This window comes from Xiphophorus maculatus, chromosome 11 (genome assembly GCF_002775205.1).
Source record: "Xiphophorus maculatus strain JP 163 A chromosome 11, X_maculatus-5.0-male, whole genome shotgun sequence".
Classification (NCBI taxonomy): domain Eukaryota; kingdom Metazoa; phylum Chordata; class Actinopteri; order Cyprinodontiformes; family Poeciliidae; genus Xiphophorus; species Xiphophorus maculatus.
The window spans coordinates 27,965,167-27,982,838 of NC_036453.1; the positions used below are offsets into that span (position 1 = coordinate 27,965,167).

Here is a 17,672-nt window from a genome sequence, read left to right on the forward strand (position 1 = left end):
GGACACTTTTCTAAAACTGTATGAAAACGATTTATGGAAATAATTTCTTGATTTTTAAAGTGGAAACATAAAAAACTGTCTTACTCACAAGATATCTACAACAAAGAAAACGATTATGTCCAATTTTAGTTGAGAAGCGAAAGCCAGAGGGCTGACCTGTTTAACAATGGCATATCTGCATCTATACACAATACTTGATATAGAAAAACTGTCTACCACAAGTAAAGCATTAACAATTTGGCTGCACAGTTGGAGGCAAAAAGATGTAATTGCAGTGTAAATAAGGATGCATATAAAGACCTAGTGATGAGTAAATAGTAATATGATTCATCATCAAAGAAAGGATTTTTATCCATGACTATCATGATGACCACAGATGTAAGTTGAGGGTAAAATATTTTCACTTCAGAGACAAAATAAAATGACTTTCCAGCCACTCAGTTTTTTAATCAAAAATAAATATTAGCTTACTTACATTCTGTTTAGCTGTAAATAAATGTGCCTTTAAGTACATTTTAAGTTACACCGAATATAATTAACAGTCTCTTAGTTAATAATTCAACATTTTTTAGGCGTCATCCTTCACCACAAGCAGATGTTGTTTGATTATAACTCAAATCACCTGTGGTTCGAAGAATTTTGATGAATCCTGATACTTTTTCTATGCACATTTTGAAGGGTCACATTTGAAAAGACAAAAATTCGAAATAACTTTCCCACTTTTTGAACAAAGGTTTTTATGCTCCTTTAAGATGTTTTTTTTTTGTTGCTTTTCTGAAAAATATTTAATTGGCAAAAAGGGAAGATTTCCAAATAAGTTCAGACGTAGCAAACATTTAGCTCAAAGTGACTTTTCTTTCTCTGCGTCGCTACATCATCACTAGTTGACATAACAGAACTATTAAAACTTGAAGTAACATTCCTGAAAACCTCTCTCCATCTTTCTGAGACGTGTGATCCATGCTAGACTGCAAGACAACATTTGATGACGTTGGTGATTGGCTTAGCCTGGTTGATTCACTACAAGCCACTTTCAATACGGATACATCGGTACAGGTATCTGTATCGGTACCTGTTTTTCTGTATCAATACCGTTACAGATACCTGTATCGGTATTCAATACAATACAGAAAAACAGTACTGAATTGACTTGAAACGTTTCTTTTTTGTTTTAATTGCAGACACACATTTGCTGAATTCCAAATTTATTTATTCCACAAGCTTGGTGAAAAACAGCACAACTTTAATTTGTTCAGTCAGTGCAATTAGGAGTATAATCAATCAATCAATCAATCAAATTTTATTTGTATAGCACATTTCAGCAGCAAGGCATTTCAAAGTGCTTTACATCATATCAAACATAGTCAACAATCAAAACATGACATTAAGTCAAGTTCCATCAATAAATTTGTAATTGAATACGTTTCAAATACAATCCTAAACAGGTGGATTTTTAGTCGAGTTTGCATCCATTAAAGGTTTACCTGTTACACTCCTACTGTGTTATATGGAACAAAATACTTATTGCTATTTTTATTCCCACTCACGCTCACAGTCACACAGTTTAAAACGATGTAAACACAATTTTAATGGGCTTCTGGCACAAGGCTCCGTATAACAGCCAATGGAAAATAAATAATAAAAACAAAAACAATAGGTTGACTACTTTGGTCAAACATGTAAAAATAAACTGCAACAAATTTTCTTTCAAATGGTTGATAAAGTACAATTAGTCATTTTAAACATAATGTAAAATAAATAAAGCATGACATCGCTCAGAGCACAAAGCATAGAACCAAACTCAATAGATCTACCCTTATAGATGAGGCACATTGTCATCAATACCCAATCTATGTTTGTTTGTTTTTTTCAATATTGCAACCGATACAGATATTGATATCGGATGACATCTCCTTTTACTTTCTGTGTCTCCGTGTCATGATCTCATTGCTCAGCGTTGGACATTTGGATTTAGACGACTTTCCGTTGTTATTTCCAACAGTCTGAAACAAAACCTTTAGATCTCATTCTATCTATGTGGTGAATTCTTACAGGCCTCCCAGATCAGGCCCCAGTAACTGCAGGAGCTGATCCTCTTCATAAAGGCTGCAGCAAATTTAGTGGAGCACTGAAATGAACCAGACATCCAGCTGCGTTTCGGTTTCCCACTGCGCTGCCACATCCCCCGCTGCTGCACGTCTCATTTTATCACAGAGCGACAGCAGCTCTGCCATAAATTAGCCCATTTACTCAGTTTCAGAGCTGGGAAGTGTCGATATGTAAACCAAGAAGAGGAAAGCCATCCGAGCACGCAGCTGACTCGCCTTCATGTTGTCTCCCTCAGTGTGATCAAACTCTGGCAGAGTCCAGCATTCAGAAAGAGAAACAATAGCTGTGTTTCCTTTAGCCTTAAAATTCACAATTTGACATTTCGAAGAAAAAAAAAAAAGAAAGTCGCTTAACGGAAGCACACAATAACTTAATGTTTCAATATAAAGTATAAGAGGTGATTTTGTTGGCCTTATTGAAATCAGTGCAATGGAAACATTTCTTTCGCTTCGTAACCAGATGTTACTACTGGTGGAAAAGGCAAAGAAGTGGCACGAGGAGCAAGTCACTTATCGCATGAACAAACTTATTCATATGATTTTTATTTTTATTTTTTGCTTTTCTTGTTTAATGGAAACACTGCAGCTGCAAAATTGTGAGTTTTCTTTTTTCTTTTTTGACTTTAGCAGAATATCAACAAAGTCCCGCGTACATTTGTAATGGAAACACAGCTATTATCTGCTTCCACTGCAGCGCAGTGACAGTATTAGAAGAGGAGACGAGGCAAGCAAAGTGGCAGTGCTGTGCACAAGAATAAGTGGTGGGTTACATGTGGTCACTTTGTCTCTGATCAGTGGAACCAGAAGACAAACCCCACAGGAGGCCGTGAGTTACAGCTCAGAGTGAAGAATTGTTCTTCTCATTTATCTTCACCAAGGTGATTTTCTCATCTTGTCTTGTTAGTCACGGCCTCGTTTGAACTCTTCTTCACCTCTTTGCCTGAGACTGCAATTCTAACCTGACAAAGAAACTGCCTCCCTGAGAGCCACAGACGTAGATCAGCACAGAGCAACTTGAGTAACGCTTCAGGAAATTAATCGGTTCCATTCTGGAAATCTTCCGGTATCATCTGTTGGTGTGATTCAGTTCACGGTGCTGTTGTTTCTCACTAATCTGATTTAAGCACTTTGTATTACCTTGTTGCTGAAAATGTGCTATATAAATAAAATTACCTTACCTTTCCTTTTCCAGATAGCGACAAAAAGAAAAAGAAAAGAAAAAAAGACACAATTAAATTTGTTATTGTAATAACCAAAGCCAGTGTTGGTTGAAGTGAATTTTATATTTTAATTTTTTATAACAAATTTTTGTCATGGCATTTTCTGTCACCCTTCGCTTCTGTCATTTCAGAACCTTTTATATAAGCTTCTGGAAAAGGGATAGTCCAGGCACAGTGTGCTAAAAAGTTAATCTAAGCTTACCTATCATACTGGACTCCTCCCCCTCAGCTTGGATTAGCTTCTAATCCGGTTAACCACTGAGGGGAAGAGTCCTTCAGTGTCGCAGAAGGTCTCTGTACCTTTGCTACACAAGTCAGGACATCACAGGGGAACACAAAAACACACAGGACAAACAACCATGCATTCACACACTCACACATAAGGACACTTCAGAGCAGAGGTGGGTGGAGTATCAAAACAATTGTACTCTAGTGGGAGTAGCACTACTTCAACATATTTTATCTCAAATAAAAGTAGCTGTCCAAGAAATTACAAGATATGAGTAAGAAAAATGGGCAAGAAAGGGATACTTAAATACTGAGCAGCTGAGCATAACATCTGATTTAATATTTTAAAAATAATGCCATCAGACAAAAGAAAAGTTATGTGCAAAGTTTAAATAACATAATTATACAATAACAAATTAAAACAAGATACAAAAGGTTTTTTTTTTACAAAGCTAACACAATAAGTACCATACATGTATGTTAGAACAAGGTAAGTATAATGTTTACTGTGTCTTGGTGGTACTGGCAGATGAAAAATAACATTAAAGCAACAAAGCTGGTGTTAAAAAATACGTCTGACTAACATAAATGTTATGAGTGTGTCTGTGTGTGTTGCATTTTTCTTTAAAACATGATTCTTATTCATTCAGTGAAGTTACTTTCAGAAGTTTCATTGAAGTGAGTGAAGCAACACTTTATGATAATATTGCTGAAGTAAATTCATCCAACAAACATGTTTTTTAGACTGCGGGAGGAAGCTGGAGTACCCAGAGAGAACTCACACTCGCACAGGGAAAATACGCAAAACAGATTCAAACCCAGCACTATTTTGTGTACCTCATTTTCAAAAACTAGTGTTTTTTTCTTTCTTTTTTGATTTCCATTAGCTTCCATTAGTAGTTGACGCCAGCAGTGAATGGTAACACAACATAGCTCTTCATATCTTGCAGTTGAGAGCAAAGTGCTGAATGTACTTTTGAGCACCTGATTTAAGATAGAAATATTGCTCTAATGCATTTATCTGATTGGTTAAAAAAATAGCACGGGGTCAACAGCTCAATAATAAAGGTGTGAGGTTATGGATTTCCATCCATCCCTGGATGTTGTTCCAGGGATCATGAACAACATCCTGATCTCTGTTGTTCCTGTGAGGATCTCTGGATGCTCCAGTTTAGTCTTCCAGTTCATGTAAGGTTGAATGCTGGTAAGTTGGCTGAAGTTTGAAGCATTGTAGCGTCCTGTTTTCCTTGTTAACTGTCTGGGACTTTTACCATTAAATCAAACAGATATAGAATATGGACAAACACAGTTTGACAAGTTGCAATGATAAAAACCTTCGCAGAACTGAAAATGCTAGAAAGCATTAGATACAGTGTATTGAACTTGAATCAGACTGCACCTGTCAATTCAGATAACAGTTTTGGTTCTTTCACTGTTTTTCTTCACAGTGGGAGTGTGCATGGTTCACCATCTTGAGTAGCTCCTTCCTTCTCCTTCTCTTTTGGACCTATTTTTGGTTGGTGGCTCAGAATGATTTCAATGACTTCAACTGGTAAGTGTTGTCCTCTCTGATGTAATTTACTTATTGGGCAAAATATTGGATATCTGAAAAGTCAGGGACTTAATCCAGATTAAGTTGGGATCCTAATTTACCTCACAATACCCCCAACAACATATAGGGACATAGAACATTTCTTTTTAGGTTTTCTTTGAACTCAGTGATGTAAATCATGGCCAAACATCTTATCTTTGGTCTCAATTTTCCAAAAGGACACTGGTTTAAGAAGTCCATAGGTGTGCTCAGATTGACACAAGTAATTTTTTGTTTTGGGAGAAGAAAGGAGAGTTGTTTTCTCCTGGCAATCCATTCAACAAAGACGGGATCTTATTCATCCATCCATTGTCTTCCTCTTATTTCAAGTTGTGTTTGCTACGGTAACAGCATCAGAAAGAGAAACAGAGACATCACTTTTTTCTAGTTCATTTTTGGGAATCCTGAGTCATTCTCATGAGGGATAATTCCTTCTGTAAGGGTTTCTCCCAGTAGGCATCCTGATCATGAAGTACAGGAGATCAACTACAACTTCCTCCTGGATGATGGAGGTCCACACTCCATCTCTAAGGTTGGAAGTTCAGCTCAGCCACTTGAATTCAGGACTTTATCTTTTCCTTGTGATCCCTATGTCAAGACCGTAGTTGAAGTTTCGCACCAGAACCCTCTGGGTTGGGGGTCAGTCTCTCTCTCAAAGACAGGAGTTTAAATATCATCTTGCTCATAAGTAATGGCAGAATGGAGCTAGAGATGGCTAGACCAACTCTGGCCTCATCTGCAGCAACGCCTGCTGAAGAAAAGGTTGAGGCAAATGGCAAAGTTTTTGATTTAGTGGTCCCTCCAAACAATCCTACCCTGTTCTTACATTCTCTCATTGCATTGTCATGAACTTTATTATTCAACATGTTAGCTGTATGCCTGTAGAGTCTTAAATGTGACAGTTGTGTTTTATGTCGGCTTTGAACTCAGCTACTTACCCCCTTGATTTCCAATCGAAGCAATCTCATTTGGCAAAAGCACGAGTTAAATCAGCGATTCTTGTCAACAACTGGTGGTGTCATCCAAGACTTGTTCCCAAACCAGTCTCTACTGGGTTCCTGTAAATTGAGCTGTTAGCATGGTACAGCAGTCACGAGGATGTCAAACGTTAAGTCTTCAGCTAGAAGCCTATTCTGATTCTTTGCCAGACTGACTGCTGCCAACAGCATCAACAATGACTCTTTCACAATACATAAGGTATTTTTGAACTGGATTGACTTGAACTGAATATTTTGAAACGCAGTATAGTCTTGTTTCATCATGGCACCACCTTGGATAATTCAGTTCTTATTTGTTCATACTTCAGGTCGGTGTATAATCATTCTGGGGAGTGGAGGGATGAGACCATTCCCATCGTCACCTCCACCACTGTGGGATTCATCTATATCACATTCCTCCTGGTAACAGCCTTTTCCAAACCTTTAAGCAGCTTCAACAATGATCACTTGATGTACAGCTCACTGTTTGTACTTTTTAGATTTTGGCACTTTTCCATATATCCTTGGGTCAACAGCTCAATCTCTACTGGGTTCACAAGGTGCTGTAAGATGACCTCTGAAGCTGTTACCACAGATGTACCCGATTTACACTTCAGAACCACAGCTTAGGTTTACCAACCCTTGTCTCTACAGATTGGAGTGCTGGCTACTCTACTCACCATTGTCTCTGGTTTTGTCTCTGTCGATGACGTCTGGGGAAATGAGTGGGAAATTATTCTTGTTTCACTTCAGGTGGGAACACAATTACACCATATAAATCACATTTTCACTATTATAGCAATTTTGATTCTGTAATACGTATGAAAGAAGACAATAAAAATGTTACTCCAGGTATAGCTTCTGGGGGGAGGTTAGAAACTACCTGGTATTATACTTATTTATCCAAAACGGGAAAAACTAACAAACTATGAACCAATGTTATGCTAAGATGTCAAGCTTTACAAATATGCTAATGTAAGCCACTGAATACTATTCCTTGCTAATAAATAGCACCAATGCAAACTGCCTGGGTGACAATTCAAATGCTTAGCAATTTGTCAGACTGTGCACAACACCATCTTAAAGTCCCGGGTCAGTTAAGCATCACAACTGACCCGGGACTAAAATATCACTGACTTGTGATATTTTATTATCACAAGTATTCATTCCATTATGAAGTCCCTATTTTAGATTCAAATGTTTTCTGATGACTTCACACATTTAAGAGCAGCCCTATTCTTTCTTACTAGTTCACTGCTCCTTTCCTGCACATTGGAGGCCTGATCACAATCACAGCTGTGAGCTGGCTGGTAGCTGGCTATGTGGTTCGCAAAGAGAGATCCAGTAAGTATTGATGTTTATATGAACTGAACATTGTGAAGGATCCAACCTTCAGCTGCATTAATGTGTAGGGAATGTTTTTTTTTCTTCTTTTTTGCTCTGTTAGGGATTGAAGTTTGTACTTTGTAATTGTATGGATCTAGCTGCTCTATGCATTTGCTGATACCTGTCCACATAATTAACTGAATCCTTCAAGAACTAAATACTCAAAAAGCAAACTAACAAACAGCGAGTATGTAAAAGTCGGTGAAGGTGATAAAAATTACCTCTAAATCCATCTTGTCTTCTTTTCATTATTAGATTTCCAGGTGATGGTGTTGGCGATCTACATCCTAGTGCTCCTGGCCCTTTGCCTTGCACCTCTTACCTTCACCTGCCCCTGCATTATGGACCGCCATGTCCTCAAACCACCACCAGTCATTATTGGTCGACGGGGAGCTCCTATGGTGAGCTGAGACTCCAACTGTTAAAACAGAGGCCACTGAACTTTCAGAACCAAATTAGAGGGCCTCAGTTGGTATTCTGTTTACTTTTGTAAATAATACAGCAATAATGTAATATTTTAATACTTGTTGATCTGATCTTTTCTCTCAAAAGGTGACATTATGAAGCTTCTTTAACATACAGAGTGAAAGTGTGCATGTTTCAAAGCGGAAGATAAGATGTAAAACTGAATAACAAAATAAGCCTGATGTTGTTCAGCTTGGTCCATGATGGTATGGACATACTGGTCAAAATGGTTGACTACAAATGCAGTGATGTTCAGAGCTGTTCTTCTCTACTGAGATTATGGTCAGTCGACAGACTTCTCTGCAAGAATAACAGCCTCCAACTAGCCTGGCCGACGCCTTCCTACGCAATTCCTCTTGATTCTCATCTCCCTTTAGTTCTCCATCTGGAATTTCTTCCATTGAGCTCGATTTCTCAGGATGAATTTCGTCCTGGTCAGACAGCAAACAGAAGGAGAAGTAGTGAACAATGACATTGATTTTCTGTGCTGTTTTGGAATTGTAGTCTGCCTGTGGTTGTAGTTTGGTAATGACAATGGATGAAGTGAGCAAAGCCCTCCAATCCCTGTTGGTCAGGACTCCAGATATTGAACAATTACAGAGAAAGATGAATGCTTAAACTCTTTTATCACTGGCAAATATATCACGACCCCTCTCATTAACAGCCATCTTGTTCAGCTTGGTACTTCTCTCTTCGCGGTGGGTGATGGGTCTTTACATCGCACGCAATTTTCATGAGAAATTGCGTGCTTCATAGCGTAGCTTCCTTCACGACCTACTTGGCACATTACATGGTCATCAGCAGAACTCTGTCGTTTTATTTTGTGGTGTTGGAATAAAAAATTGGCTGATCAGAAATGCGTGGCATCAATAAATAAATACATAAACGTAAAAGAGAACGATAAATGTCAAAATTTCAGGTCTTACCAAAGACCTGAAAAAACATTGCAACACCACAGTATGCATTGACCAGAGCATCTAAGCTTCCATTTTCTTCTAGTCAAGTCTGGCAGTTCTCAAACATTTCCATGTCAGAAAACACAGAAGATCTAAGATATTTAATTAGCAGTTCAGTTTTGGTATTTTCTATACTCTGCAGAGTGACTGACTGTGGCACTCTTTGCTCTAGCTGGCCCCTGAAAACACCATGATGTCCTTTACCAGAGCCCTGCAGCACGGAGCCAGCTCTCTGGAAGCAGACGTCACCGTCAGGTGATTAATTACAAAATAATGACTTATTCATATTTCATGGTTCTGAGCTGCTATATATAGATCCTGGCTGATATGTGGAATAGTGATTAGAGATTGATGTGAGAGATGCAGTAAAACTGTAATTCATCAAACTAATGAATCATGTGTTGTATCTGTAAGTTAATTTTGCTCTACATTTATTAGGAAATGTATATACTGGAGATAAGGTAATGGATGTTTTTTTCCCTCTGGAAGTGTGGATGGAGTTCCTTTCCTCATGAGGGACCACACCTTAAGACGGACCACAGACGTCAGTAAGGTCTTCCCCTCCAGAGACCATGAGGACGCCTCCTTCTTTAACTGGACAGAGATTCACTCTTTAAATGCAGGCCACTGGTTTTTGGAGGTACTGGATTCCACTCTGGCTCAGACAGCTTCCAGTCTAATTCTGAAAACACATAAATAGCGATTAGAACAGTGGAACTTGTGTGATCCACAGCCTCTCCGTTTGCTCCCTTCTGCTTCCAGAGTGACCCCTACTGGACGGTAAAAACCCTGAGCCCGAAGGATCGCAGCCGGATAGGAAACCTGACGATTTGCAGCCTGGTAGAGATGCTCCGTCTGGCAGCGAGGGCCAACAGCTCCGTGCTGCTCAATATCCGCAAGCCTGCGCCGGAGCACCCGCGCTTCCGCAGCTGGTTCATGGACACGTTGTGGACGCTGCAGAAAGCAGGGATTTCCCAGAGAAAGGTGATGAGCTAGAAATGCACTGAGGAACTGGCTGGTACCCAAAACCTCACGGTTTTCAGCTTGATCAGGCCCTTACCGATGACCGGCCGATCTGAAATTGAAAAATGAATCCTTTTTCTGGTCAGTGAACGGACCATATGCTAGGGATGGTGACCTGAGTAAAGACTTCAGACTTGAGTTAGACTTGTGCTCTAACAGCCCAAGACTCAACTGGATATTAGGTGTTGGACTAGAGTCTTAACAACAATCTTTACTGTATGTAATCAGCAGTAAGTGAAGATCATTTGAGTAAATGATTATTGTTGTCCCATTTGATTAACCATTGTGGTTGTCATGGTGATGTAAGACACAGTATGCAAGCTACCGTGCACAGCTTGGAGGAATCCCTAAATGGAGAATTTTGAGATTAGATGGTATGCATCTCATACAAGAATATTACTTTTGATCATTAAGGACTTGACTTGGACATGGAAAAAATGACTTGTGAGCAACAAAATTACAATTTTTGTTGTTTTTTAGAAGGACTACTCCATCGAAGACATAGTGGGGCTTCACTTCTGCTTCTAATAAAATTCATTGATCACCACTACTGGCAGCAAGGCTCAGAACAACAAATATTGCGAATACTGTTTCATCGTCGTAAAGAGAAACTGCAGTTGGCTAAAACCAGGCAGAATAAGAACTCTACAGCCGGAGAAATCAGAAATTGGGCTCAAAACTGATCAGTGTATTTGTAGTTTGAAGTCATTCAAGTAAGGGTCAAGTAGCAGTTTCCCCCTTATATAATAATTTTTTAACTCCTTATCTGCACACTGTTTAGTCAGGATTTTCTCATGTTCCGCTTCTTCTTGCCAGGTGACCTGGGCCCCTGACACGGACAGAGGAAGGGTGCGAGGTCTTCTGCAGACAACAAATGAGAAACTGTCAGTGGAGGAGATAAGGCACAGAGGAATTACAAGTCTGACCATCCACTACAGAAAGATCAGCTACCAAGACATTCAGTAAGAGCGAGCGGCTATTGCTTAGCAACCGATAAAGGGCTCAGAAGCAGTCCTCGGAAGATAAAAATGGAGCTTATTTTTAGCCGAGCTAATGATATCCAGCAATGAATCAAGTTTTAACTTTTGTCTCGTGAAAAACCTTCATCGTACAGAGCAGGTCAAATTTGTCTCTGGACTGAAATGTTTTTCACTTTTTCCTCGTGTTCTTCCTTTATGTCTTGGCTGTTGGTTTTTATGGTTGTATTTAAGATCAGAAGATGTAAAAGCTATGGAGCAAAACGTGATCATCCTTTAATTACACTCATTGGTTCAAACATATAATTCACTAGCATCCCATCATTAAAATGTTATCTCTGCAGTTTAAAGTGCAGTTTATTTTGAGAAAGCCCCAAAATCGAAGGTAAAGAAAAACAACAGATAGAAGTAAAAATGGATTTGTTCTCCAAAATACATTTGATTTAATAAATTACTTTTTCAAACTAATACTATGAACTACACACTTTGTTCACATGTTCTATAGAAGAACACATGCTACTGACTTGCTACGGAAAAACCTACAGTTGCAACAGCTTTCATCAAGATGCTCCAGTTCTGACCAGTATTATTAGCCATATAAGTTAGTTTTAATAGTTCTAACTTTCCACTGACTGCAGAGAGACAAAAAGAGAGTTATAGGACCTCTGTTCTTACTGCTGACATGTATTTTTGTTTTCCCCGCCCTCAGGGTTTATCTGGCTAACAATGTGAGCGTGACTGTCTACCCTGTGAATGAGCCCTGGCTCTACTCCATCCTGTGGTGTAGCGGGGTGCCTTACGTGTCTTCTGACGCCCCTCAAGTTCTTCAAAAAGTGCCTTACCCCGTCTGGCTCATGGTAAACACCTCTCTCGTCCCACAGCACACACACTTCAGCTTGCAGACGAGGTCACTCAGAAACACAAGAGGACAGAGGGGGAAAGGAGAGAGACCGATGATGGCCCAGCGAGGCAGAGATGTGGAATAAGTCTGTAGTTCAGCACAGGACCCTTGAAAGAAGCTGAGAACAGATCGGAAGTGATGATGCTGTCCTGAGCTGTTTTCGTTGTAGTAGCTTTAGATATGTGGTGACATCTAGTGGCAACAGCAAGAAATTACATGACTTCTTTCCTTCTTCACAGAGTCACAGTGCTTACAACTTCATCTGGATCTCTTCAGACCTCGTCTCTGTCGCTGTCATCATGGGGATTTTCTTTTTCCAGAAGTACGTTCATTTTCACAGATATAAAAGACTGTTCAAAAGCCTCCAGTCAGTCCTCTTTCTTTAACGTGTCATTTATATCCAAGTAGCCAGGTTTTCTTGCAATCTTTCAAAGTGGTGTTAATCCACCATTCTCTAGCTTTGCTGAAGGTATTTTTGGGTTGTCTTATAAACATTGCTTCTCTACTCAAACATACTGCTTTACCTACTGTTGCTAATGGTGGAGAATTTGTAATTCTGTGGGTCTGTTTCCTTTATTGTTAGGGCTCTTTAAAATATCTGGACATTTTAAATAAAGATTTTGTGGCCTTTGTCAGTAAACCATACTTTTGTGATTAATGGGTCTTTCAGCAGGTAAGTGATCCATAGCCAGCTCGTCATACAGAAGGTTCATCAGATGCAAAACTCTGCCATCTTCCAGGAGAAATTTATACGACGGCATATGACCATTGTAGATAGAAAGAAGTAGGAGTAAATTTATACCAAAAAAAAAAAATCCTCCAAAGAAATTTTGAGCTCAATCTCAGACATTTACTAGAAAAAACCGTGGAGATTTCTGCTTTTGCAAAGTTGAAAATTTGCCAGAAAAAAAGTTCTAGAAAAAGCTAAAAAATGTCAGCGTTTTCAACTGTTTTTTTCTTGACAATTTCTGAGCTTTAACTCAAAATTTCTGTTTATCGACAGAAATCTCAGGTTTTAGAGCGGATTCAAGGTCTCTTGGCAAACTCGTCAAAACGTGTAACATTTCCCAGTCAACATAAATGTAGCCTCAGTCCTCAGACTTAAACTCTATAGAAAAGCTGTGGAGAGTGCTGAAGAAAAGACAAGAGGAGTGTAGCATGTTATCCTTCTACAGACAACCTTGTAGCATGTTTTGCTTGGCTAATGTCTAGAGAAAGAAAACTGATCGTCAAACGAAGACCGACTGTAGAGTGTTAAACTCGTATATAAAACGTCCTGCTTTGCAGTGTGGATTATTTCTGAAGAGCTGAAGTTTTGGAAGGTGGGGGCAACGTTTTCGTTCAGTGAACTTCCTGACTTTTACAGTCTTCTTGCAAAGTGCCTGGTTTGAAATGAGTCTGTAGTGCTGACACTGAGCTTCACCACATGGCTCTTTATGCTTCTCCTTAATCTCAATCACGATGAAAGCCAACTGAAACTTGTGTCGGAAAACATAAATATTGTTTTGATAACATTTTGGAATTTTCAGCGACAGTTTGTTGTCCAGACAGGATGTGTGTTGAACTGGACCAGATTAAAGTTTTGTCCGCTGTAGCTCGTCATTCTCATCATGTCGGCCATCTTCGTCCTCTGTGCCGCGGCCTCTCACTGTCCTCCTGTCTTCTTCTTCTCTCACGCTCTTTCTTTGTCCTGCGCTCTGCCTGATCTGCATTCAACCTTCCTCTGCTGCTCCCTGGCATCTGTCAGCTATCATATGATCAGGTAACCGTGGCGTCCCCCTTAGCCTTTGTTTCCACCTCTCTCTGTCCTCCTCCTCGTGCTTTGTACGCCTGCCACTGTTGGTCTGATCCTGCCTCCCTTCACTGTCCTCTCATATCTGATTTTCACCCATGTGTGTCTACGGTATAGTACTCAGCTGGCTTAAATCTTACCTGTCCAACAGAACCTTTTGTGTGCCCATAGGCAACTTTAAATCCAAAGTGAACGAAATTACCTACGGAGTTCCCCAAGGTTCCATCCTGGGGCCGATTCTTTTCAATATCTATATGCTTCCATTAATTCAAATTATACAAAATAATAAGATAGAATACCACAATTATACCGATGACACACAGCTATAGATTAGTCTTTCACCAGGAGATTACAGTCAGGTTTAAATACTCACTAAATGTATTGAGCAGATTAATGTCTGGATGGGCCAAAATTTTCTCCCAACTAAATAAAAACAAAACTGAAATATTAGTGTTTGGACCAACAGAGCATAGATTAAAAATAATCACCCACCTTCAGTCCATTGGTTTAAAATGCTCTGACAAAGCCAAGAATCTGGGAATGATCATGGATCCCGATCTGAACTTTAATAACCACATCAAATTTATCATAAAAACATCATACTACCATCTAAAAAATATTGCTAAAATTACACAACTCATGTCCCCACAAGATTCTGAAAAATTAGTTCATGCCTTTGTTTTTAGTAGACTCGATTACTGCAATGGCATTTTTTACTGGATCATCAAAAAAAAGCAATAAGAGAGCTCCAGCTTCTCCAGAATGCTGCTGCAAGAGTCCTTACTAAAACAAAAAGAGATCAGATTCCTGCACTGGCTGCCTGTTGCTCAAAGAATAGAATTTAATAGTTTACAAAGCACTTCATAATAGAAACCCAGACTACATATCTGATCTTCTTCAACCATTTATACCACTCAGACCTTTAAGATAATCAGAATCAAACCTACTAACTATTCCAAGAGTCAGAACTAAACATGGTGAAGCAGCTTTTAGTTTTTATGCTGCAGCGGTCTGGAATAAGCTTCCTGCTCACTGTAAAACCTCCCTTACCTTGAGTTTATTTAACACAAGGTTAAAAACTTTCTTATTTGATATTGCCTACTCTTACATTTAAAAAAAAAATCTATTCATTCCTTATACTCAAAATTTTAATATTTATTTTTTAATCTGCTTGATTTTTTTTCTTATGTTTTTAATTTGAATTTTAACTTTGAATTGTCTTTGGCTGAAAGGTGCTATATAAATAAAGTTGCCTCGCCTTGCAGTCGCTTGAACACAAAGCGGGTTGCTCCTTCTATCCAGTACCTATTTTTTCTCACAACGGTTTGAATGTGTTTGTCGCAACAGGTGGAGGATAAGCGGCATGCAGAACTATAACCCAGAGCAGATCATGCTGAGCGCGGTGGTACGACGGCCCAGTCGAGACGTCAACATCATGAAGGAGAAGCTCATTTTCTCAGGTGCAGCTCAGATCCCAGTCACTGTTTTCAAATTCATAATTAAGCTGTTCAGTGTTTACTGCTAGCTATAATGTTAGCTAAGCTGCTGATCGCTACGGGAGCTGAAAAGGTGCAGTTCACGATATTTGAAGCAAAGTTCCGTAAAAGTAGGGCGATAATAATGTCTGATAGCGTATGAAACAACGTCACTGAACTCCGACCCAGAGCCGCATGGCATTCCGGCAGAGGAAAGGCTTCAGAAGCTCAGCCTCTCCAGGCTAGCACGGTTGGTGGCATCAACAGACACTCGCTCTTTGGTTACCTAGCAACAACCTGTTGAGTAACTCGCGCAGTGCAGTTCCAGGTTTCGCCACCGTGCCTCATAACTGCTTAAAAATAAAAAACACCGGCGTGGAGTGAAAAGAGAAGATGAGTGCAACAGCATGAGAGCAAACTGTGAATAAAACAAGAAAGGTCACATCACCAGTTTAGCAGTATTTCAGATATTAAAATAAAAAAATCAAGTATTATTCAGGTATATTGTCTATACTTATCTAATAGGTCATTTATTAGCAGCTAATATCTTGCCTGAGATAGATAACTCAGATGCATCTTTATCCATTGATTTATTAGTTTGAGACCTCTCCAGAGGTTGAAGCTAATTGTTAATATACGGGGGGCAACATCAAAGTTGTCTTAAAACTGGTCCACTTAAAAAAAAAACTCGTAGGGGTTTAAGCAAACACTGTTTTATCCACATTTAAATCACCATAAATTTTCGTCTCTGGTGATTATTTACACAGAAGGCGATGATTATTTATCAGGAAATTAATGAAGGAGGTAAGGCGTGGCGTACCGCCAATGACGACTCAGCTTATCTGTTACATCTGTCAGCTTATCATTGTACATAAATTTAAAGGATTTGTTTTATCCGTGCCTACTCAGAATACAGTTTGGGAAATGTAAAGTGACGACATTTTTTAAATTTTTTAATGTTAAGCCAAGTGAATGATTCCAGTGTTGGGTGAGTTTCCGTCAGTTTTCCTGTCTTCCTGCGTCTTCCAGAGTTGAACAACGGGCTGGGCAGCACGGAGGAGCTGTCTCTGTATCCTGAGAACGGCCATGTTAGATATTCTCACGGAGGCCTCAGCTGCTGAGCGACACAGACGGCTACAGGAACGGCTTGGATTTCGGCTGCTTCAGATTTTGTACTCTGAACGCGCTTCCCAATGGGGCAGACAAGAACGTATCCTTGCAGCGGTAGTGAAATCATGAGCGTGTAGCTACCATCACAAGCATAAATCAGTTGGTTTTCTAGTTTAAATGTTATAACAACGCTGTTTTTTTTAAAAGATCATTTTAATGTTTTTCATTTTAAACCACATTCTTTTAACGTAATGCCATATTTCCATTAAATCCAGCGTTTTTGTCTAGGGAAAAAAAAAAAAAATATATATATATATATATGTATAAAAGCATCATCATCATCATCACTACCAAAGTACTAATTTAAAGTATGAAGTATGCTGCTATGTGTCTATCACTTCATGAATTAAAGTACCAGCATACAAATAACTGACCTTTAAAACATAAAAAAATAAGACATGAAACTGAAATTTCTTTTCTTTTTAACAAATGTACCCTATTCTAATAAAAAGTAGCCCAAACACTTAAAACATGACACCGGAAATGAATATCTCTTACAGTGGACCCCCACAAACACCGAAATACTCAAACACTGGAGGCTTCCTTGAGAAATACTGATAACTGCCTATTTTAATACTCCAAACACCAAATATACCTTAATATGCATTAATACTCACCATGGAAACCGTCTCAGCACTACTGCAGAAACTCTGCATCTACAATCAAGGAAAATTAAACTCCTGAATGTGCTGCTTTCCAAAAGCTAGCCAGTGGCGTGTCGGGTAGCATTGCACCTCGCCATCTCAGCTTCCCAACATGCATCTTTCTTTTGAATGTTTTAGATATGCTCTACGAAAAATCCACAAATACATTTTCTATGAATAAATTCGAATAAACTCGCACAGAAAAATCCAGGAAACGGTCAATCTGCAGCTATGAAAGTGCGAGGGTCCCTCTGTATTTTGTTTGTTCTGAGAAAATTGTACAACAGATTTATTTATTTTTTGGCAGGTTTATTTCTTTTAAATCCAAACTAGACTGAAGATTGAAGTTGTTTTTGTTAATAACCGATGTAAATATAACTTTGTTTTCAGAGGATTTAAAAAAAAAGTTTGAACAGTGTGAATTTTTATATTTTAAATTTGAATAATCTCGATGTCAACGTGGATTGAGGGGCAGTTTCATGGTTAAAGATTCTTTGGGGGCTTTGCAAAGGAAGCTTTGAACATTCTGCCTCTGCTGTCGGGCCAGGATTGTTTCACACTTGTACATAAAGTCCATTTAGCCGATGTGGCGACTTTCACATGCTGCCTTTTTGCTACATGGATGTACATGTGGAGTATTTTGATCTTGTAGGTTTTCACAGCGATGCTAACTTCAACTTCCAGCGACTACTACAAGCTGCAGACGTGATGAGTGTTTAATAAAGTTTCTCTTTTCTTCTTACGATTGTGCAGTTTGCT

General features: G+C 39.0%; 1 protein-coding gene across 1 annotated transcript in view; it reads left to right on the forward strand.

Annotated features, from left to right (window-relative positions):
* Positions 1-17,240, forward strand: part of LOC102222706 (glycerophosphodiester phosphodiesterase domain-containing protein 5-like) — a 43,239-nt gene extending 25,999 nt beyond the window's left edge. Inside the window, exons 4-18 of the mRNA XM_005806706.2 lie at positions 5,005-5,108; positions 6,454-6,547; positions 6,625-6,684; positions 6,779-6,877; positions 7,375-7,468; positions 7,766-7,911; positions 9,104-9,186; positions 9,421-9,571; positions 9,694-9,915; positions 10,771-10,916; positions 11,641-11,788; positions 12,072-12,154; positions 13,580-13,594; positions 14,972-15,084; positions 16,129-17,240. Coding sequence (XP_005806763.1) covers positions 5,005-5,108; positions 6,454-6,547; positions 6,625-6,684; positions 6,779-6,877; positions 7,375-7,468; positions 7,766-7,911; positions 9,104-9,186; positions 9,421-9,571; positions 9,694-9,915; positions 10,771-10,916; positions 11,641-11,788; positions 12,072-12,154; positions 13,580-13,594; positions 14,972-15,084; positions 16,129-16,220 — 1,650 coding nt within the window. The 3' untranslated portion in view covers positions 16,221-17,240. The remainder of the gene's footprint in view (positions 1-5,004; positions 5,109-6,453; positions 6,548-6,624; positions 6,685-6,778; positions 6,878-7,374; positions 7,469-7,765; positions 7,912-9,103; positions 9,187-9,420; positions 9,572-9,693; positions 9,916-10,770; positions 10,917-11,640; positions 11,789-12,071; positions 12,155-13,579; positions 13,595-14,971; positions 15,085-16,128) is intronic.
* Positions 17,241-17,672: the final 432 nt, after the last annotated feature.